Source organism: Phyllostomus hastatus, unplaced genomic scaffold, assembly GCF_019186645.2.
Source record: "Phyllostomus hastatus isolate PE091 unplaced genomic scaffold, TTU_PhHast_1.1 phas_scaffold_555, whole genome shotgun sequence".
Taxonomy (NCBI): domain Eukaryota; kingdom Metazoa; phylum Chordata; class Mammalia; order Chiroptera; family Phyllostomidae; genus Phyllostomus; species Phyllostomus hastatus.
Genome location: NW_025334036.1, coordinates 9424962 through 9447281, shown reverse-complemented (window position 1 = coordinate 9447281; position 22320 = coordinate 9424962). Strand labels below are relative to the sequence as shown.

The 22320-nt window shown below is 57.4% G+C and overlaps 1 protein-coding gene across 2 annotated transcripts in view; it reads left to right on the top strand.

Annotated features, from left to right (window-relative positions):
• Positions 1-22320, top strand: part of IGF1R (insulin like growth factor 1 receptor) — a 223772-nt gene that overhangs the window by 176291 nt on the left and 25161 nt on the right. Inside the window, exons 4-13 of one of the 2 annotated variants that reach the window (XM_045825054.1) lie at positions 2926-3074; positions 5477-5621; positions 13017-13231; positions 15217-15343; positions 17013-17251; positions 18470-18637; positions 18786-18990; positions 20031-20314; positions 20973-21109; positions 21989-22148. In XM_045825054.1, coding sequence (XP_045681010.1) covers positions 2926-3074; positions 5477-5621; positions 13017-13231; positions 15217-15343; positions 17013-17251; positions 18470-18637; positions 18786-18990; positions 20031-20314; positions 20973-21109; positions 21989-22148 — 1829 coding nt within the window. Of the gene's footprint in view, positions 1-2925; positions 3075-5476; positions 5622-13016; positions 13232-15216; positions 15344-17012; positions 17252-18469; positions 18638-18782; positions 18991-20030; positions 20315-20972; positions 21110-21988; positions 22149-22320 lie in introns of both variants that reach the window. The other variant, XM_045825053.1, reaches the window with a different exon arrangement.

Sequence of the window (22320 nt, the reverse complement as noted above, 5' to 3'; positions counted from 1 at the left end):
CACACACACACACAATAAACTAAGGCTAGCACTTTTAGAATTCGTAGGACTATCACCCTAGAAGCACAAGAAGACGAGAGGTTGGGGTGGCCGTCTGCCCCCCTGGAGCCGAGCAAGGAGCCCGGGATGTGACGGAGGGCCCAGTCCTCCGTCGTGACTGGCACCAGCTAGCCCCCCGTTTAGGCTGTCCCACCAATATAAAACACCCTTAGAAACGTGAACGTTGATGTCAAATAGGCAGTGGAACTCTCCCGCTTTTACCGCAGTCCGTTTCTGTGAGCCGCTGTGGCTAACTTTCGAAAGGGGGTTCTGTCTCCTATGTCGCATTTCGAGACGTTGCTCATACCAAAGGCCTAACTTTAAACCAAGGTGGAGCGCACATTAGCCCCGAATAGTGGGTGCAGAACAACTTTCTGCCCCTGATAACTTCTGTAACCATTGTAGTAGTAAAATCTGCCCTAACTACTTTAAAATGGCAAATGTGCAGAGACTCCTGCAAACAGCGATGTGTACATATTCCACTCTCAGTGAGTCCACCACGCTTTGCTCACATTCATCGTATGGGCAGCCTGGGACCAGACGAGGCTTGACCACACTTCCTCCTGGGGGTGGGGTCGGAGGGCGGCTGGTCCGTGAACGGGGATCATGCCGTCGCTGCCCCGTGGCCGCATTTCTCCGTGGGAGTGGGCAGACTTTCTCCACAGCGCTGTCGCTCGCACCGCGGCGCCTCCTTCCAAGAACTGAGCCTTCGTTTTTCCGACTCGTTCTTATTGTCTGTTCAAAGCCCCAGTGTGGCTTTTCCACTTTAAAATAACACGCCATCAAGAAAAAATACGCACCCCCCCTTCCCAGCCTGTAAGGCCTATTGAACACTTAGTTTAAAACATTGTTAATACTGTTTATTCCCTCTTGGTACTAGAATGGATTTGAGGAAGCTTAATCTATAAACACACAGTCAGAGTGCTTCCTTAGGCAAACATTTTAAACTGCTACCTGATTCCTAGACATTTTAGTTCCCCAAATATTTATTTATTTTATTATCATTTTTATCCCTCTCTCAACGTTTTATCATTGAACTACTATTGACATACAAGATTCTAATACTGTAGCAAAAGCATTTAGTTCAGAAATTGCTGTTCAAATGCAATGTTGGGGGGAACTAAACCTCCGTAGGGCCCAGGGATTATGCTCCTGGACATTTGCCCCAGACAAGTGAAAATTGACATCCACGCGAAAACACGTATGAAGTTGTTCATAGCAGCTGCATCTGCAACACGCAGCCCCACACCGGGCACCGCGCGGACGTCTCACACTAGGCAAACGGCCGAGCGACCTGCGGCGCATCCGCACCAGGGGGCGGGGCTCAGCGGTAGAAAGGGACGGACTATTGAACCACATCCGCACCAGGGGGCGGGGCTTCGCCGTATAAAGGGACGGACTATTGAACCACATCCGCACCAGGGGGCGGGGCTTCGCCGTATAAAGGGACCGACTATTGAACCACGTGCAGAGCTGCGGTGGATCTCAGGGACGTTGTTCACACGGATGTGGTGCGTGCCTTAGAAGGTCACATACCATATGATTCCATGTACGTGACATTCTCCAAGTAAATTAAAGGGATGGAGAGTAGCACAGGGGGCGCCAGGAAGGAGTTAGGGACCTGGGGCGGGTCCCTAAATGGGCGATCTTTGTGGATTCCTTCCAGGCAGGGAAGGGAGGGAGACAGAGGGAGAGAAACGTCCCTGTGTGCGAGACACATGGATCAGCTGCCTCTCTGACGTCAGGAGAACTCTCCTTTCCTGTGGTCGGCCCAGTTCCCTTGAAAAGCTCGCCTCCCATTCTCCCGCCCGAAATAGGAAAACACCAGGGAAATTTTGCTCACCTATTAAGCTTTTAAACAAAATACAACCCTGTACCTTTGGCCTTAGAGACACAAAATTCCAGGGGGGAAAAGACATTAATGAAAACAGCAATAACTTCCACTGTTGTCTCGAATGCGTTTTTTTTTTTTAAATCTTCATAAAGTTTAAAAGATCATGCAATGCTCTTTTAAAGTTTGTGATATAAAACGTCATGGCTCTCCAACTGACCATCCTCTTATCACACACCCATAATGTATCATTTATTTGGTTTGGACATCAACCCAAACCTTGATCCGCCCTCTGCGGTTCAGTGGCTGGGTTAGCGTTCGGCTCACTGTCTCCTAAGTAACCGGAGGTAAGCAGGACGAGCCGCAGCCCCTGACTGCTTGCTGGTGGTCTGCGGAATGTTCGGGGCAGCATCGGAAATAGGAGCTCATGACAGAGTAATGGAGGTTCCCGGCTCTTATTGTGTGTGCAGCGAAAACAACATTTGGATCAGTTTACAAGTTTCTGTAAAACACTGTCAGACAATCTCAGCTGTGCTTTAGCGGGAGAGGAACGGACCTGCGCAGTGCCCCGGGTCTTTCAGGAGGCCCTCACCCGGCTTTCCCGGGACTGGACTCTGGCTGTGGGAGTGGCGCTCCTCTTCCTGGTGGAGCACTGCCCCTGTCCAACCTCCAGGGGGCGCCAGGCAGGGGGCGGCAGCATCAGAGAGCAGCCTCCTTCTCCTGGGAACCCCCCAGCACTTCCTTTCTGGGAGGCTGTTTCCCCCACAGGAGGCCAGCTGGCTCACCAGGCGCCAGCCCCGTGAGACACGTGTGCTTCATGGATGCATCGTGTGTTTTGTCTGAAATAAGCAGCACGTTCTTCCCTCGGTTTGCGGTCTTGCGTGGCTGACCCTGGGTGGGCTTGGGATGGGTTTACAGTGGGGCTACTTGAATGCTTCGAAACATCGGTGCGCGTAATGTGTACGACCAGCAGAAAAGCAGGTCCTTAGGATTTCCTCCAATGCCAGGGGACACTCTGACCTCTGTGTCTGCGGCCGGTTCTTTATCTTCCACAGCATGTACTGCATCCCCTGCGAAGGCCCTTGCCCCAAGGTCTGTGAGGAAGAAAAGAAGACGAAGACCATCGACTCGGTGACGTCCGCGCAGATGCTCCAAGGCTGCACCATCTTCAAGGGCAATTTGCTCATTAACATCCGACGGGGCAGTAAGTATCCCATCCCCCTGGGAGGGATGGCCGGTTCCCTTGGTTTTCTGGCATCGATGCTTTTATTCTGCCCGTCCGTGACTCACACCTGAAATGTGGGCCTAGAAAAACAGCGGGGTGCGTCAGCTTTGGGCTCGACGCCTCTACCTTTGCGTTTCCCTGGAGATTAAAAAAAAAAACCCACATTGAAAGGCGGTCTGGGTTTTCTTGTTGTTGTTGTTGTTGTTTTTTTTTTTGCTGTTGGCCTGGAGCTGATCCCTGCAGAGGGCCATTCCTCATGTCTCCATGAGTTGCCTCTTGTGCAGGAGGTGCGTGTTCGGACACACAAACCCCAGGAGAGATGATGGATCGGAGGGATGACTCAGCGGTGCCCAGTGGGAGCCAAAGCCGCACAGCTTGGGCCCCAAAGCGTTTTAGTTGCTCGGATCTGTTTGAGGAGACCGGGCAAAGGAAAGGGTTCACGCTATCACTTTAAAATGTTCCGAAGTCCAAAAGAGCAGTTGCCCTTGCCTCCGAGGGCCAGAAAGACCTGTGCGTGTCGTTCTGCGTCTACCGTGTTGGCCCCCTTTGCACCCCCACACCCCCGTCCCTGCAGGGTGAGTGTCAGGGGTGGTAGGTGAATTTCCTGGTGACTGCATCTGTGTGGGCCAGGTCCCACGCACATGCTCATGACATGTTTACTTCTGATCTCTGACGGACACGGGCTTCTCGCTGTGGTGCTTTAAATCCTCCCCAGCGGGGCCCCTGGTCAAGGTCCTGGTAGTTTCATAAGCTAGAATAAATATAGTAAGAAGACCTTGAGGTTGAAAAGGAATTTTTTTCCCCTAAATTCTTTTGTGAAGAAAGTGCTGTTATAATTTGAGGGGGGAAAAAAGGACTAATTTATTTGTTCTGTGAATTTACTTTTCCTTAATGCTCTCTGGGAAAGGAGTGAGCTATATTTTTATGGTTTAGAGACAGCAGGAACAGATTTTTGCCTAGTTCTTTTCAGTTTTTTGGTGTCTCTTCTTTTTTCCTCCTCACATTTTCCAGCCTTTTGCAACAGAGATAACTTTGTGTCCACGAGGCGAGAGTTTTCTACTGCCCCCCAGGTGCTTGTAAAGCTTTATTTTTTGCTCACTCTTTCGCAAGATTTGCTCATCCCTAGAACATACTTTTTAAGTGCTTAAACTTGCTCTTAAAGATTTTCCTATGCTGAAGATAAAAATGCGATCCAGGAATGAAGTCCGTGGAGGAGGATAATTTCATGAGGAACAGGCACGGTGTGTGCTCGATGATGAAATGGGCCTTCCGGTTTGCGTCCACTGTAGGACGTCAGTGGGGCTTGGGGTGATGGCCATGGCATTGGGAAGGGCAGCCCCCACCCTTGACTATGAGGTATAACATCCAGCCCCATAGTTCAAGTTCAAGATCTTTTCCTTGAAACATCAACTGCCGGCAACCTCTAGACTTGACAACTTGAATTTCTCCTTCATGTCCCTTGCAAAGCCATTAAACTGAACGTTAGATGTAGAATCATACCCTCCAGGACAGTACCCTTATTTTTATCAATTCAAAGTGAGCTATGACCTTTCATCAAATAAGTTTTCACAAAGCATACTCAGTAAAATCCATTAGTCCAGCAACACCCAATTCATTACAGCATCATATTGTAATTCTGGCCTAAGTGGAACTGAAGTTCTGGGGTTTTGTTGACTGCAAGAGCTTTATTTACCGCTAAACACGGTGAAAGGAAACACACTGTTTGTATACCATCGTTTTCACATACGGGTTAGCCACGATTTTCCCAACGAGGTTCTGTCTGCGAGGATAATCCACGGAAAACTTGGGCGTGCAGAGACGAAGTTCCCAGAATCCCCTGCAGGTGGCCATCCTTGACACGCCGGCGTGTGTTCAGACTCCAGGCCTGGGAAGACGGGATCTCCACACGCAGGCGGATCCCGGTGTCTCAGGAACTGGAGCGGCCGCGGGGGCGGGCAGGCGGTCACGAGGCTGCGAGGACGTTGTTTACCCAGGCATGCCCTTGTCCGCGGAGGCGGCGCCGGCTGTTGACAGAGTGCATTAAAAGACGTTCCCTAGACGTGTCGGCCTTAGCTAATTGGCAGTCTGGTGTTTGTGATTTTCCATTCCGTTCATCGGCCTGCGGGCGAGAGTGTCCGGCCTTCCGGAAACTCGCCCTCCCTGGCTCGGGCCGGGGCCCTGTCCTGGGAGAGGGTGCCGGGAGTCAGGCCTGGAGGAGCAGTCTTGGACGAGGGTCCTGTGCCGGCAGCCCGAGTGTGTCTCCGTGTCACCCCCAGAACGAGGCTGGGCACGGACTCACGCTCCACGTGTGGGGGCGAGAATCCGAGGGTGCCCCCCGTGCGCTCGGCGAATGTGCGGTGACGCGGCCCCCTGTCCCGCAGATAACATTGCCTCGGAGCTGGAGAACTTCATGGGGCTCATCGAGGTGGTGACGGGCTACGTGAAGATCCGCCACTCCCACGCCTTGGTCTCCTTGTCCTTCCTCAAGAACCTTCGCCTGATCTTAGGAGAGGAGCAGCTCGAGGGGTAAGTGCTCCGCAGCTCAGGGGCGGGCGTGCGTTCAGAGCTGCGTGCGACTCGGCGAAGTCACTCGGGGCCCTTTCCTGTGCAGGAGGAGGCGGGAGGACACGGTGGTCGACCTGGCGCGCCCTGAGGGGTGGCCGGTGTCCTCACACAGGCTTCCCTGACGTCCCAGGTCTCCGTCCCCGGGACGCCGCTTTGGGGCATGGGTCCCAGGCGCTGGTCAAGGGCCATGTGTCCGGCTGCGGCAGCAGAAATCGCAGACAAGGAGGCTCCTGGGGGCTCGTTGTGCCAAGCGCAACAGAAAGGGGTCTGACGTGCCGCCCTCTCTGGAACCATCCCCGACACGACCCCTCTCGGCCCCGGGCACCGTACCTGCCGCGCAGAAACCAGGCCGTCTTTTCACCTGTTGGAACCTAAGGGATTTGCAGGCGTACGGACGATTCTTTGGTTATAAAGAAACCTTGATTCACAAAATTGTTTTTATTGATTAGCTTCTAGGATCTGTGCCGTTGATAGACTCTGCCCGCTGCAGAGATGTGCTTTGGGAGAGCGGTTTTAAATAGTCCGAGACTATTCCACTGGAGGGCGCAGAAAAGCCGGTGCCTGTCGCATCCGCGGCTTCCCGCCAGTAGCTTCCCTGTGTGTGCCTTTGCGTGTAGACTTTTCTCTTCCCACTCCTCCCTCTTCTTTTTTAAAATCCTCACCCAAGGATACGTTTATTGATTTTAGAGAGAGAGGAATGGAGGGAGGGGAGAGAGAAACACTGGTTGTCTCCCATCTGCGTCCCCACCGGGGATCGAACCCACAACCTATGTATGTGCCCTGACCGGGGATCGAACCCACAACCTTTTGGTGCATGGGAGGATACTTCAGCCAACCAAGCCACCCTGTCAGGGCATGTTCCCCCTTTCCAGTACAGCTCTAGCCAGGCTGTAAGCAGACACTTTAAAATAAAAGGAGACATCCATTAATGAACGAATTCCTTCCGAAGAGATTTGGGGGAAATAACTTAGGGCAGAAAGAGGTGGGGAGGCCACGGGAAAGGCCCTCCTCAGTGGTGGGCTGTCCTGACTGGATCGAGTTACCCCATCGGGGTCCCTTGACGGCCTCCCCGCTTTTCTCGGATGAACTCTGGGTCGCCCTTAAATTCCTCAGATTCCATCACCTGATGCCTCGAAGGAGGGAGGGCAGCTTCTCATTCCATCCTTGGAAAGCACACCGCCCTCCCCACGGGGAGCCCCGATGATGCTCCGGAGAGACGCCCTTCTTCTGGCGGCTTCGGAGAGGCCGCCGCGGCGCCCAGCCCCGGCGTGTCCCGTGGCACTTGGAGGGCAGGCTGGGGTTCTGCCGCTCTGGGAAAAAAAAAACAAAACGTTTTCTTTTTTCCCCCTTCCCCAAGCAGTTTCAGATTTTTGGGATCCCTGCTGGCGGTGAGACCGGTATCTGCGAGTTTCCCTGCTGCTGAAGGGCACACGTTTTCCCCCCCAGGCTGAGCACATGATAGACATGGAAAGCTGAGAGGGGCATTTAATTAACTTTTATTAGTGATTAGTACATGATGTGTTTACCTTTTTGGCGTGTGTTCGCTGAAAGTGTTATACACGTAAGTGAACCTGAAAACGAAAGTCTGGTTTTTATATGCCAGAATGTTTATGGTACGTCTCATGATCTGACAATGGTCTCAAACCTGAAGTCCCAGTAGGGCCTCTTTAAGGACACCTGTCGTGACTCAGGTGTTGGGGACACTTCCGAGCGCAGGTAAGCTCCGGCCCCCTGCCCTGCGTTAGCGCTTTAGGTGAGGGAAGGGCTGGTGGACCTCGGGTTTTCCCAACCTGTTGCTGACGAGTAACCCATGTCCCCTGACGATGCTGGGTTTCCAGCCTTTTCTCTCTGGATGCTGCTTCTTGGGGTGGGGGGGTCTCTCTTTAGTGAGGGCACCAGCGAGGGTTCGCTCACCTGCCTTCTACACCCGTGGCTGAACAGGCATCCTCCCCTGTGATGTGATGACCGCCCCACAGCTGCGTGCGGGGCGGGGGGCGGGCAGCAGCCACAATGCGTGTCCTTGCGTCTCCTCCTCGGACTTGGGGAGAGAGCTCCGTCCAGCCCTTCCCCACAAGCAGGGGAGAGTGGGGAGAGAGCAAGAGAAGAAAGAAATACGATCAGCAGATAAGTACAAGGCAGAACTTGCGAGACGCTGCGAGGGTAAGAAGGGGAACGTGCCAAGAGTGTGGAAAAAAAAAAAAAAAAAGGAGTCTGCTATCAGATGAAGATGATCAGACAGGCTTCTTAGAAGACGTGGCCCTGAAGGCTTTCCGGAGACACTGTGCACACAGAGGGTGACGGGCCGCGGTTCAGGACGGGGCAGCCGGAGCAGAGGCGGCGAGCCCGGGCGTCCCGGGGCCTGTTTGGCAGACGCTGCCGGAGAGGCAGGTGGCATCAGAATTACGTAAGGGGTTCTGCGCCCCGGTGTGGGGGGTGTGGTTCAGCAGGTACTGGAAAGCAGTCCCCACGTTCGAATCAGAGGAGCATTAGCGGCGCTGTCTGGAAATGACATTTTGGGACATTTCATTTCCACATGCTTTTTTTTGGTCGTAAGCCAAGCTAGCTTCTCTTCCGGTGGTTCCCAAAGTCTGCTGCACGCTGGAATCATCTGGTGAGCTTCTCGGAATTCCTGATACCCACATTGGACTCTGGGGGCAGGGTCCAGGCCCCACTGCTTCCCTGAAGATCCCATGGTAATTTCGAGGTGCCTCCAGGACTGGAAACCAGCCGCTGCCGTCTCCCGCTCTTTCTCACATGCATATCCCCGAAGCACTTCGGTTTCTGTTCCTAGATATTTCCTCACCACACTTGCCTTCCAGTACGATTTTTCTCGAACCTCTCGTAGCCACGAACAGGTGCTTCCCTGTGGTTCGATAGGAAGAACGTTTTGCAGCTGTTTTCTTTTGTTTGTTTGTTTTAATCCTCACTGGAGGACTTTTTTTTTTTCCATCGCTCTTAGAGAGAGAGGAAGGTGGGGCAGGGGGAGAGAGAGAAACATCTGCGTGAGAGAGAAATGTCGAGTGGTCGTCTCCCATACATGCCCCGACTGGGGATCGAACCCGCAGCCTTTCTGTGTACAGGACGACACTCCAGCCAGCGGAGCCACACCGGCCAGGCTTGTAGCCGATGGTTTAGATGGCGAGCGGAAAGGTTCACACTGCTGAGAGCCTTCCTGCCTGGCAGCCTTGGCTTTCAAACTGGCGCTGAGGTGTGTCCCCGGAAGTGTCCCCAGCAGCCCAGACCCCGTCCGGAACACGCAGTGCAAGTGGTGTTTTCCTGGAGCGAAATGAGCCTGCGCTCGGGGGGAGCTGACCTGCAGGCTGCTGACCTGTAGGCTGCTGAGTCGCCCTGGAGCAGACAGCAGGGCAGGCGGTGAGCGGGGAGCTGGGCCAGGGCGGCATCAGGCAGTCCTCAGTTTGTCCCAGAGAACTCCAGCGGTGGCCAGGGTTTCCCCGAGGACCTCACTCACTCACTCTGTGTTTCCAGAGTAATAATACCTCGGACATTAAGGAAATCAAGGATTTTTCTGCTCTTTATGTGGGAACCAGTGTACACTTTTGTAGTGCACACGTGTGAGATTTCTGTAAGATGGCTCATTGGTAAGGCCTTGAATAGAACAGAGAAAGTCACCATTTTCTGCGCAATTCCTTTATCTGGACAACCCTATTTTCTGATGGCATCAGATAAGTAAGCAGTTCATGTTTCATACTTAAAAAAAAATTCATTGATAGATTTTTTTTGAGAGAGAAAGGAAAAAAAACACACAGTGATTTGTTGTTCCAGTTACTTATGCATTCATTGGTTGCTTTTTGTATGTGCCCTGACCGGGGATCGAACCTGCAACCTTGACTTATCAGGATGATGCTCCAGCTGACTGCGCTACCCGGCCAGGGCCAAGTTTCTGATTTTGTCGTTGTTGTCATTGTTGCCACCGAGGGTTGTCATCCTGGAAAGAGTACAAGCTGGTGGAGCTGGTGGGTAACAGGCCCTGAAACTCATGGATGCGCTGAGGCTTCTCTCTGCTCCCGTCCCCACCCACCCCCGACCGTGCAGCCCCTGGTTGCTCCCTCCTGCTTCTTGCAACTCTAGATCAGGTTGCGATAGGGTTGCACCCTGAACTCTTCTCTGGGACTTTCTCAGAAAACACACCGTCAACCCTGTGACTCAGCACTTTCAGGCTCTACCCAGGCGCTACCCAGAGACAGGAGAGCGTGTCCACACAAGACTTGTATGTGAACGTCCGCAGACGTGTTCTTCATTGCTCACCCGACAGAGACAGACAGCGGATCGGTGACGGCTGGGGGGCAGCTGGCGGAGAGGGACCCACCTCCAGCAACGAGGAGGGAACAGGGGGCGTGGTGGCCATGCTCTGACACTGCCTCGTGAGGACGGTCGCACTGCTGTACAAATTCAGTGCAACTCCCAGAACCTGCATTTGTAATGGGCAAATTCAGGGGAGGTGAATTATTCCTCCGTAAAGCTGTTGGAAAACCACTCAAAGGGGACACGGTCCTGAGCACGCTTGGTGCCTAGTGCCACTCGAATGCAAATTTCCACCCTGGCTGGGACCCCAGGGTGGGCGCGGACGTTGGGTGTGGGGGCCATTTGGACGAGGTGTAAAGCAGCCGGGTGCTGATGGGTTGGTTGGAGGCAGCATCTGAGAAAAGGCAGAATCCTGGGTGCATTGCAGATTGCTGGGAGGCCCGAGACAGCCCCGTGTGCTGGGCTCTGACGCCCCCTAGAGGCTGCCGGAAAGAGGCGGTGGTCTCTTCTGAGAAAGGAAAGCAGGATTCGTGTGCACTGCAGATTTTCTTCCAATTGTCAGCAGGGGCTGAGAAGGGGGTCCCTTCCCCCCACCCCTCTGAGCTGGGGACCACGAGCTCAGTGCCTTTTGTCTCAGCCCGGGAGAAGCCGAATAAATACTTTGCCTACAGTTGTTGCTTTAGTAAATGGAAGGGATGATGCGTGCAGACCCTGATCCTTGGATTCCCAAATGCAGTTCTCCGAATCCTGGACCCAGGCTGGCTTCTCCACACTCTGCACACGGTCTTTTGCCTTCCTGTGCTTCTCTGTCCTTCCTGCCCGTCACGGGTGCAGGCGGCGAGGGGGTGATGGGGATACCTTGGCTGTCAGACAGCCCCGAGACCGGAGCCACAGAGGAAACAGCCGAGCGTGCGGGGCGTTCGGAGCATCCGTGCGGGTAACACACAGACGTCCTCAGGGGAGCCACCCAGCCGCGCCCGCCTGCCTTGGTTCGTCTGCAGCGTGGCGGAGGGGGCCCGCCCCGGGCAGAAGCAAACGTTTTTCTGCAGCACCGAGAAGGCTGGGCGCCAAGCCTCCAGCACAACAGGTCCTCACGTCAACAGGTCGTCTCCTCCTGCGGCGTCTCACCAGCCACAGGACCTCGGCTCTCGTTCGCGCGCAGCAGCCTGGGGTGTCGTCGGTGCTGTCACAGGTCCTCGTGCTTCAAGCCACTGAGCCTGTCGGCATCTCCAGCACCCAGGCATCACGGAGCCTGGGCAGGCTACGGGAAAATAAACCAGCGACTGCATTTTCAAAACACTCCCTGCTTGGAAAGGCAGTAGACACAACGAGGAGATCCCCCTTACCCAGTAACCAACTGTCTAGACAGTTCCTTTAGGAAACAGTGAAGATCGAAGTGTGCGTGCACACGCGTGTGTGTGCGAGTGTGCGCGTTAAAGGCATGCGGGCGAGCCTCTGCCTTTGCTGTCTCTTCATTCTCCTCCAATCGGGGGAGGAAGCCGGGGCGGAAAAACAAGCCGGTATTGACAGGGAGCTCAAGAATGCCTCGGTGATTATTTTAACCGGGGCTCCTGGTTCATTTCTCCCTGTTACTTACACGGGCGGGCTGCGTAACGCCTGGGTTTTATTGCTGCTCGCATCCTGGCCCCCGGCCTTCTCCGCGCTGTAAAAAAATGTTTGTGTTTACTGTAAAAAAGATAATCTTGCTTTTCAAAGCAGTTAATCACACACACAGAATTTCCGTGTGCCTGCCACTCATGTGTCAAACTCCTGATTTAGAACGCACGCTCCCTCCCGTGGGGAGAAGCATGTTTTGTTTAGAAGGTATTTTCGGCGCAGTTCTGTTCCCTGCTGGTGAAATCGGTTTACTGAAAAGAAGCCTCCTCCTGGGTGGAGACAGCAGTGGGCCCTGGGCAGTGGGTCCTCAGTCCCGGCCCAGACAAGGGGATGCTGCCCCGTGGGGCCCACTCAGGAACCAGGGAGCAGCCCGACCCAGCAGGGCCCTTCAGACCCAGAAACACTCCGGGGGCAAGAAGGGGCCTCAAGCAGGAGGCTCTGTTTCCACCTGTGCGCGGGTCCTCCGTGCGTGTGAGCGAGGACCTGAGTGCCCCAGCCTCCTGGAGACGGACGGAGGCTGCCGTGGCCGCTGCTGTTAGCTGTCCCCACGTTTTCCCTTCAGTGGACAGTGGGTCTGCTGCTTTTGTTGCACCCACTGGGGCAGCACCCACACTTAACTTGGACACCTTGGGACCTCCAGCCTCTCGCCGGCCCTCAGTGTCCGTTAGACCGGCGCTTGTCCGCCAGTGCTCCTGGGACTGACAGCATCAGCACCCTGAAATCAGCTGCGAGCTCCCTAAACCGTGTTGGATCCTGAGTCTCTCTCACCGGGACGCATGGCCCAGGGGGCTGCCCAGCAGGGGACGGTTTCCCCTCCCCCATCCTCTCCAGGGGCAGAAGCTGAGGGTTTTCAGGCCGAGGTGATTCTGCAGGAGGGAGCAGGCCCGGGGCGGGCCCACCACCGAGCCTGCCTCCTGTCCCAGCCTCTGGCCTTGCCCACCCCACGCTGCCGAGGGTGGGATGGGAGGGAGCCCCGAGGATCAGGGCAGATGTCCGGTGGCCGGCGTATGAGCCGTTCCGAGTGAGTAGCGGAGCGTGTCTGTTCTCCCGTGGACGGATTTCTAGTGCATTGAACACGATCTGCACCGGCAGAAAGAGCCACAGGCAGTCTGGGGAAGGATTCGAGGAACCTGCTGGGCTGGGAGAGCATTCTCTGTTGGTAATAGAGGTCGTGGAGTTAGCATCTTGTCGGTCTCAGTATGCTGCCCTTGAACCCTGTTACTGCCGTGGTTCAGGGTAACTGCCCATTCTTTTTTACAAAATATATTCCATTGATTGTGCTGTTACAGTTGTCCCAATTTTTTCTCCCTCTGCCCCACTCTGCCCAGTACCCCCTTTCCCTCCAGCGATCCCCCACCCTTGGCAAAGGCTGCACAGCCCGGAGCCGCACAGAGGGCCCCGGAGGGTGGCCGGCGGGCTGGGTGGACGGTGGACGGAGAGGGTCCAGGGTGCTCACGCCGGTCTCTGCGCTTGTAGGAACTACTCCTTCTACGTCCTCGACAACCAGAACCTGCAGCAGCTGTGGGACTGGGACCACCGCAACCTGACCATCAAGGCGGGCAAGATGTACTTCGCCTTCAACCCCAAGCTGTGCGTCTCCGAAATCTACCGCATGGAGGAGGTGACGGGGACCAAAGGGCGCCAGAGCAAAGGGGACATAAACACCAGGAACAACGGAGAGAGGGCCTCCTGTGAGTGGACGCGTGCGAACCCCCCGCCGAGGCCCCAGCACGGTGGGAGGGCGGCGCCCTTCAGGTCCGGGCCTTCCGTCTGCGGTGCCCCCTCGCTGCCCTGGGGGGGCCCGGGGGCTCCTCCCGTGCCCTCGTTCACATGTGTGCGTCTTCAGAGCCATCGGGGGGGCAGGTGTGTGTGGTGGCTTGTGTCTGTGAATCTCCCTCGGCGGCCGTGTGACAGTGCTGACCGTCCAGCAGTGGGTTGGTGCTGCGGCCGGACAGCCGTGCTCCCAGGACACACCGCTCACTGCGTGTGCACGGGGCTCCCGCCACACTCCCTCTGGGGTGGGGGGGCCTCCCTCTCCTTCCCACCTGGCCCGACTGTGACGCTGCGGCAGAACAGTGGCGGTGCTGTGGGGCTGGGGGGGCTGAAAAAGGACATTGTCACCCCCCCAACATTTTCTCTTTTCTGCGGTTTACTGGGGTGACACTGGGGGACGGGGTCGCATAGATTCCGTGTCACACTTTTGTGCTACATGATGGTGTATGGCGCTGTGCGCCCACCACCCAAGTCAGACCATCTTCCGTCACCAGCCATTGGGCCCCCTGTGCCCTTGACCACTCCCCACCCTCAAGTTTTAACTGGGGCAGGGTATTAAGAAAAACAAGTCGTTTACACGCATGGGGGCAACTTTCACACACACACACACACACACACACACGTGTGTGCAGGCACTAGCAGCGGGAGGAGGGCCTGTGAAATGACCCGCACTGGACACGGGCCTGGGCTGCTGGTGTCCAGACTCCCCGCGCAGACGCCCGGGTTGCTGGGGAAGGTCTCCAGGGCAGAGACCCGACACGCAGCTGGGGTGCATGTTTCCAGGCAGCACTTCCGCCTGTGCTCCCCCCTCAGCCCTGCTGCTCGCCCCGGTCACACCCTCCTCACAGACACCGCGCGCGTGTCGGGGTTCGTCGGCGTGTTCCTCCTTGGACTCAGCCCGTATGACCTGTCGGGTCACGTGTCCAGGAGCCGTTTCCTTTTTTCAGAAACAAAACTGTCTTCTGCCTATTTGACGCCTTAGCGGGAACTGCCACATGTCGCTCGTCTCCATCCCACGTGTTTTGTTAATTTTCCTCTGCCTTTAGCCCCTGCCAGGGCCGGAGTGTGGGATTCAGGCAGACACAGGGGACAAAGGACACCTCCTGGGAGAGCTCTGGGTCCCGGGAGGGGGAGGTCACCCACCTGGCTCCGGTCCCCATCCAGGTTTCGGTCTGGTCGCAGCAGCAAGACGGAGCAAAGGCTCGCCTCCCACGGAGCACAGAAAACTCCGTGAGGTGCAGCTGTGCTTCTCGGCGCCTGACGTGTCCCCGTCCCGTGTCCACCAGCTGGAGGCCTCCAGGGAGCTCCTGCGTCCCTCCCGTGTGCCGCCAAGTGCCTGCTGAGCAGAGTCCCCTCTGCGGCACGCCTGGTCTGCCCCCTGTCCTTGCCAGGGTTGCGCAGGCGCAGAGCAGGGGCCCTCACGTGTCAGAGATCACCGGCTTCAGGCCCGCTGGCACCTGCCCAGGCCCCCGAGGGAGCCCAGGCTGAGGGGTCCGCAGAAAGTAAGGCCACCTCACTCAGCCAGGAGGTCCTTCTCCTTCAGGTTAAGAGTCACACACAAGTTCACGTCTGCGCCGAGTGCACCGAGACGAGGGAAGGAGCCCCTGGGAGCTACGTGTGGGGAAATGCAGGCAGGGGCAAAAGTAGGTTTGCAGTCTGGATGGAACACAGCACGGTAACTAATAAGCAATAGTACAAGCATAAACCGTGTTCTGCGCACTTACAACCGTAAGCCTGCTCCTGCCCCTCCCTGTACCTGAGTCCTCGGGAGAAGTAAGGAGGCCCCTGGGAGGTCCAGGAAGGGCCTCGGCGAGCACGCCCAGCGCAGGCCAGGTGACCTCTCAGACACGTGCGGGGGAGGGGCGCCCTGCCTGTCACTCACGCCCGCGCCCCCGCGCCCCAGGTGAGAGCGACGTGCTGCACTTCACCTCCACCAACACGTGGAAGAACCGCATCATCGTCACGTGGCACCGGTACCGGCCCCCGGACTACCGGGACCTCATCAGCTTCACCGTCTACTACAAGGAAGCGTGAGTCCTGCGCGCCCTCGGCGGGACGGCGGGTGGGGGAGCCCGCGCTCCATCCTCGCTCCGTGCCCCGATCCGCCCCCCCGAGGTCGGGTGGTGTCTGTCTGTCACTGCCGCTGTGACAGCCCCAACGGGGGAAGCATTCGCTTCCGTGGGGAGGGGCGGCTGAATAAAATAAATCCAAAGGAAAAAGCTTGTTTCTCAGCGAATCAGGTCAGTCCACATATTCATAAGCTGGATGGAGGACGGGGGTTGGAATGCCACTTTGCTGCCCGGTGACCCCTACGCCGGGGACGCCCTGCAGGATGGTCGGCTCCCGTGGAGGTGGCCCCCGGGGAAGGGCCGCGTCTGACTTCTGTCCCTTTACCCATGGGACCTTCCCGAGGTCCTGGGCCCTCCACTCGAGGGGGCAGGGAGAGGAAGAGGTCTCGAACCTTTCGTGACTTCTCCCAGAACCTGCTGGGGCCCGTCTGGTGCCTTCAGGGGACAGCCGCCTGCCGGAGCAGCCGTGACTCATCCCTCCAGATGGCAGTTGTCAGTCCCTCTTCCTCTGTTTGTCTCCTGCGCCTGGGTGGTTCCCCCCCCACCCCACCCCCCGCTTAGTCCCCGCCCTGGCCCAGGTCCCACGTTGGTGCCGCAGGTCCGTTCCTGGCTGCTTGGCCTCCCCAGAGCTGGGACCAGAACCACCAAGGGCAGGACCTGGTCCCCTGTCCCCTCCTGGGGCCGGGGCCCCGGGCATGGTCCTAGCAGTGACAGAAACGGCCTGAGATGTTTATCTATCCCTGTATACAGAGGTTGCTCAGGGCCTTTGTCCACGATGGCAGGGGCCAGCAGCCGTCCAGCCCTTTTTTAGCGGACGGCGGGCTGATTCCAGCCCAGCCCTGTGCCTCCACACACCCTCTGTTCCCTTGGGTAGCCTGCCGCGGCTTCGGCAACGTCAGCAGGGAATTTCACCAGAGAGCCGATGCTGCTTTCTGAGACAGTCTGGGAACCAAACATTTGAGTATCACAAGGCACTTAAGCAATCAGAAATGCTTGTGAGCAAATTAGATTTGGGGAGCTGTGCTTTAGAAGCGGTTTTTCCGTAGCAAAGTCACTGTTCTCCAAAAGTTTTCCTTTATCAATGGCTGAGGTTTGCCTTAAATGACTATGCTTGTTTCTCCTTAATGGTGAAAAAAACGCCATTTCGGAAGCAAGAAAAGCCACTTTTGCGTGCATGCCGATGGAGCAGCGTTGCAAACCCCAGGGACTGCAGAACCCGCTCTCCTAAAGCTACAGATCCGTTCCGGCAGCAGGATGTAACTGTGGTGGAGCCTGCAGTCCAGTTGGCCAGTCGTATTAGTCCATAAAGTGTGGAATGCGGCCCTGGCCAGGAGGCTCAGTTGCTTGGTCCCGTACACCAAAAGGTTGCGGGTTCGATCCCTGGTCAGGGCGCGTACAGGAAGCAGCTGGCTGATGTCTCTCTCTCTCTCTCTCCTTCCCCGCCCGGTCTGTTCTCTCTAACATTAGTAAGCATGTCCTGGGAGGATCAGAACATGTTTTAATTGAACGGGTTACGTTTTTTATTTAGGGTTTCTATTACGGAATGTGTGAGGCCCCCGGGGAGGGTTTCCGAGAGCCTCGCGGCCAGGGCCCGACCCCAGGCCCTGAGCCGCGCCGGTTTGCCTTGCAGGCCCTTCAAAAACGTGACGGAGTACGACGGCCAGGACGCCTGCGGCTCCAACAGCTGGAACATGGTGGACGTGGACCTGCCCTCCAACAAGGACATGGAGCCGGGCATCCTGCTGCACGGGCTGAAGCCCTGGACGCAGTACGCGGTGTACGTGAAGGCCGTGACCCTCACCATGGTGGAGAACGACCACATCCGCGGGGCCAAGAGCGAGATCCTGTACATCCGCACCAACGCCTCAGGTACCGGCGCGCCGTCCCGCCCTCCCGGCCTCGCCGGCCGCTCTGCTGCAGCTACGCGCTGGCGCCCTCTCTGTCCGTCTCTCTGTCTCTCGCTCTCTCTGTCTCTGTCCATCTCTGTCTCTCTCTGTCCGTCTCTGTCTCTCTCTGTCTCTCTGTCTCTGTCTGTCCGTCTCTCTCTGTCTCTGTCTCTCTGTCTCTGTCTGTCCATCTCTCTGTCTCTCTCTGTTTCTGCTCTCTGTCTCTGTCCGTCTCTCTGTCTCTGTCCGTCTGTCTCTGTCTCTCTGTCTCTCTCTTCTCTCTGTCTCTGTCTCTCTCTTTCTCTGTCTCTGTCTCTCTGTCCATCTCTGTCTCTCTGTCTCTCTCTGTCTCTGTCTCTCTGTCTCTGTCCATCTCTCTGTCTCTGTCTCTCTGTCTCTGTCTGCCTCTCTCTTTTCTCTCTGTCTCTGTCTCTCTGTCTCTCTCTGTCTCCATCTCTCTCTGTCTCTGCCTCTCTGTCTCTGTCTCTGTCTGTCCGTCTCTCTCTGTCTGTCTCTCTGTCTTGTCTGTCCATCTGTCTCTCTCCTTCTCTCTGTCTCTCTCTGTTTCTGTCTCTCTCTTCCTGTCTGTCTGTCTTGCTCTCTCTCCTTCTCTCTGTCTCTCTTTCTCTGTCTTCCTATGTGTCTGTCTCTCTCTCTGTCTCTCCCTTTGTCTCTCTCTCTTGCTATCTGCTTGTCTGTCTCTGTCTCTGTCTCTCTGTCTTTGTCTGTCTGTCTCCAGCCCTTTTGACTTCCCCCTTTCATTTTGGCTTCTTGCTATTTGAATCAGAGATTCAGAAATCTCAGTGGAAAAGCGGGTGGCTCGGTTTCCCCACTTGCCGGGGGTGACCGCTCCGCAGGACGGCAGTTGTACCGGATGAGAAAACCTCGGTGTTTGCATTGGCTGTCGAGGGGAGGTCGTCCCCCTCACCCTGGGGTGCCCCCACGCAGCTCAGTCGTGTTCGTTGTCCCTGGGATCTCCTGGAAATGGATTTCACAAAGTGGGGTGGGGGGGGTGCGTGTCAGCAGCGGGACGCACACTGTCGATGCTCTGCCGCAACAATGCTCCGTCTTCACCTTGCACTTCTGGGCTCCCCTCCGGCTCCCCGCCCAGGCCGAGCTGTGGGCTTCTGGTCGGGTCGCCTTGCGTACCTGAGTCCTGGGTCCGCTCTGCTTCCTGATTGTCTCTCGTCCCCCCTTCCAGTTCCTTCCATCCCCCTGGACGTTCTCTCGGCGTCCAACTCCTCCTCGCAGCTGATCGTGAAGTGGAACCCGCCGTCGCTGCCCAACGGCAACCTGAGCTACTACATCGTCCGGTGGCAGCAGCAGCCCCAGGACAGCTACCTGTACCGGCACAATTACTGCTCCAAAGGTAAGGCTGGCAGGTGTGGGGGCCGCGCCCCAACGGGACGCAGGCTGCGGGCCGGGGGACGGCTCACGGCCCCCTCGCTGCCGCTGCTGCTGCTGCGGGAGAGCTGGGCCTTCATCCCCACTCTCGGGGGCCTCTCCTCTCCAAGCAGACAAAATCCCCATCCGGAAGTACGCCGACGGCACCATCGACATCGAGGAGGTGACGGAGAACCCCAAGACCGAGGTGTGCGGGGGCGAGAAGGGGCCGTGCTGCGCCTGCCCCAAGACCGAGGCGGAGAAGCAGGCCGAGAAGGAGGAGGCCGAGTACCGCAAGGTCTTCGAGAACTTCCTGCACAACTCCATCTTCGTGCCCAGGTGCCCGCGGCGACCGTGGGCGCGCGTCCCGGCTGGGGCTGCGGGTGGCTCCACTGCTGTCTCTCCGTCCTGGGAGTTCCAGGTCGGCGGCCTCGGGGCAGAACCCAGTCGCCCCGGAGGAGGGAGGAGCACGCTCAGCTGTCAGCTGGGTTGGGCGGGACTCCTCCGGGACCCGGGGAGCCCCGGAAGAAAGGGGGCTCAGGGCTTGTGCTGTGGGGCCCCCGGCAGCTGCCTCTCAGCCCCATGGCCCTCAGAAGGGTCACCCCTCCGGCTTCTCTGACCGCCTCTTCTGCCTTTTTGGGTTGGGGGACCGGCTCCCCTCGGTGACTTCACGCAGCTTTTTTCGCTGTCTTTGTTTTTGGAGCTGTCACTCCAAGCCCTGCTCAAATCAGTGACTGCGACCCTGCCCCTCCCCGGGGCTAGGCCCTGGGGAGGCCACAGGAGGTCACTGTTGCCAAGAGGCAAAGCCGGGGCTGTGAAAAATATAGGCCCTGGGGCCTCAGAGGGGTGGGGTCAGCAGGAACTTCAGAGGGGAGGGTCCGGGGTGTGGACCGTGCTCCCTGCTGGCGTCTGTGCTCTTCCCCATAGTCAGAGGGGCTCAGAGAAGCCACCACCACAAGCCTCTGACCCCCCCTCCCCCGCCGCCCCATCTCTCTTAGCCGATGCCACACACCTCACCGCCTGATAAATCTGTGTGCCCAGCAGGCTGGGCCCCTTTGGTGCTTATCCGTGAGGTCCGTGGGCCAGGTGGCACAGTCCTGATGCGACCCCAGGATGCTGCCGTTAGATGCACACTCAGGGAAGCGCCCTGGGCGCCGGGGCGCGGTCTGTGTGCCGACTCGGAGGTGTGCAGAGGAGAGCGAGCCGAGTAGTAGCAAAGGAGGCAATCCCCTTACTAGTCGTTGGTTCTTAGCCAAGAGGGCTGAATAGCTGCTTCTATTCCAAGGTTAAGGTTTTCCTCTTCTCTCTGTTACTCTGAGTCACACACGAGACAGAAAAGGTGGAGGCACGTACAAGCCAAGTTTGTCTCTCCCTCGCAGACCCGAGAGGAAGCGGAGGGACCTCGCGCAAATTGCCAACACCACCATGTCCAGCCGGATCCGAAACAGCACGATGCCGGACACCTACAACGTCACAGAGCTGGAGGAGCCGGAGACGGAGTACCCGTTCTTCGAGGCCAGAGTGGACAACAAGGAGAGGACGGTCATTTCCAACCTGCGGCCTTTCACCCTGTACCGCATCGACATCCACAGCTGCAACCACGAGGCCGAGAAGCTGGGCTGCAGCGCCTCCAACTTTGTCTTTGCGAGGACCATGCCTGCAGGTACGGCGTGATCCAGCTGATTAAAGAATGGGTGTCCATCTGTAGGCAGCCTGTAGACCCACAGCTCCAGGGGTCATGGTGCCCTCACTCCCATCCCAGTCTCTCCGCATAAAGTTTCAAGAGCAGGGAGCTTGCCCCAAGGTCAAGGTTCCTTCTCCTACTTGGTTCTCAGCACACATGTCCATGGCCCTTTTCGTCATGTGTGGAAAATGTGCCCGGTCCCTCGTGAGTCTCGCAGATCCAGGGAAATCCCCAGTGAGCGGCCTTGATTCAGAGTGACCCTCAGTCCTCAAGGTCAACTCCTGGAGTAGCCTTAGGGCCTGCTGGTTTGGTCTCACCGTCCCCTTGCGAGTTGCAAGCTGCCTGTCGCTCAGACAGCCATCCACCATCTTGAGGGAGCGGGGAGGCGCCGGTTCCCTTTCCTGCTGGGGACAGCGGGACATGCCTGCGTGGGGCTTCTGCATGGAGATGTCCAGGACATGCGATCGCTCCAGCTCCAAAACCCCTGCTGTGTGGCAGCCGCCAGCTCTCAGGGACTTCGTGTGGTCACCGTCCTCGGTGCTGGGTCGGGGGAGGGCGCTCGGAGGCCAGCCCAGTGCTGGCACCCCTGCCGAGGGACCCGGACCCGACTTGATCGCGTGTTTACATCGTCACACAGAAGGAGCAGACGACATTCCCGGGCCGGTGACCTGGGAGCCGAGGCCTGAGAACTCCATCTTCCTGAAGTGGCCGGAACCCGAGAATCCCAATGGGCTGATCCTGATGTACGAGATAAAATACGGCTCGCAGGTCGAGGTGAGACGGGGCCCGTGGGCCGTGCCTGGGCGTGTGTCCACTGCACTGGATGGCTTAGGGTCCGGGGCAGCACGGGTCACCTCCTGGTGAGCCGGAGACTTCGAACAGGAAAATGAGGGCCAGGCCAGTGAGGGTTCAGGGGTGTCCAGCCTGTGGCCCAGGAGGGCTGTGAACGTGGCCCAACACAAAATAGTAAATATACTTAAAACCTTCCTTTTGCCCATCGGTTTTTGTTAGTGTTTGTGTATTTCATGTGCGACCCAAGCCAACTCCTCTCCTTCCAGTGTGGCCCCGAGATGCCATAAGCTCGGACACCCCCGGTAGGTCTTCCTTCCAGTTCCGCATCGTTGAGGAAGGCGTGGACTCTGCCAGGGGCCGGGCTGGTCACCCTCAAGAAACTGTCGCTCAAAACGATCTTCTAGCATGGATTGGAATGATCTTAATCATTTTTCACCTTTCTGGAGCTTTTTCGGTTGCAAAACAAACAAACCACGTGTGGTTAGAGCAGGGGCGTCAAGCTCATTGTCACCAGGGGCCACCTCAGCCTCGTGGCTGCCTTCAGAGGGCCGAATGGAACTTTAGGACTGCACACGTGTAAGCCAGGGGCAAGCAGCTCGGCGCTGCCGCTGGGCAGAAACAAGGTGCCGAGCCGGATAAAACCAGGTGGAGGGCCGGATTCAGCCCGTGGTCCTGTGTTTGCCACCTGCAGGCTCGAGCCCGGGTGTGCTTGACCCCTGGAGGCCTGCCCCGAAGGCCTGGTTCCGTCCCTTTCCCTGCAAATTGGGCTCCCGGTCAGGAGGAAGGTGCGGGGTGGGGCCTCTCGAGTCCCCGTCTCGCCTGTGTCTGTGGGCAGCTGACCGTCCGTCATCTCGCCCCCAGGATCAGCGGGAGTGCGTGCCCAGGCAGGAGTACAGGAAGCACGGAGGGGCCAGGCTGAACCGGCTCAACCCGGGGAACTACACGGCCCGGATCCAGGCCACCTCTCTGTCTGGCAACGGCTCGTGGACGGAGCCCGTGTTCTTCTACGTCCAGGCCAAAAGTAAGGCTTGCGGGGAGTGTCTGGGAAAGGGGACGCGGCCGGGGCCGGGGCTGGGGCCGGGGAAGGCCGGCCCGTCCCAACCCTTCGGTTCTGTGGTTTCCCGTTGGGGCCGAGGTGGCCGGCTTTCGGGAGGGTCGCACTCCTCTCAGCACCCTGAGCTTGGCCCGCGGAG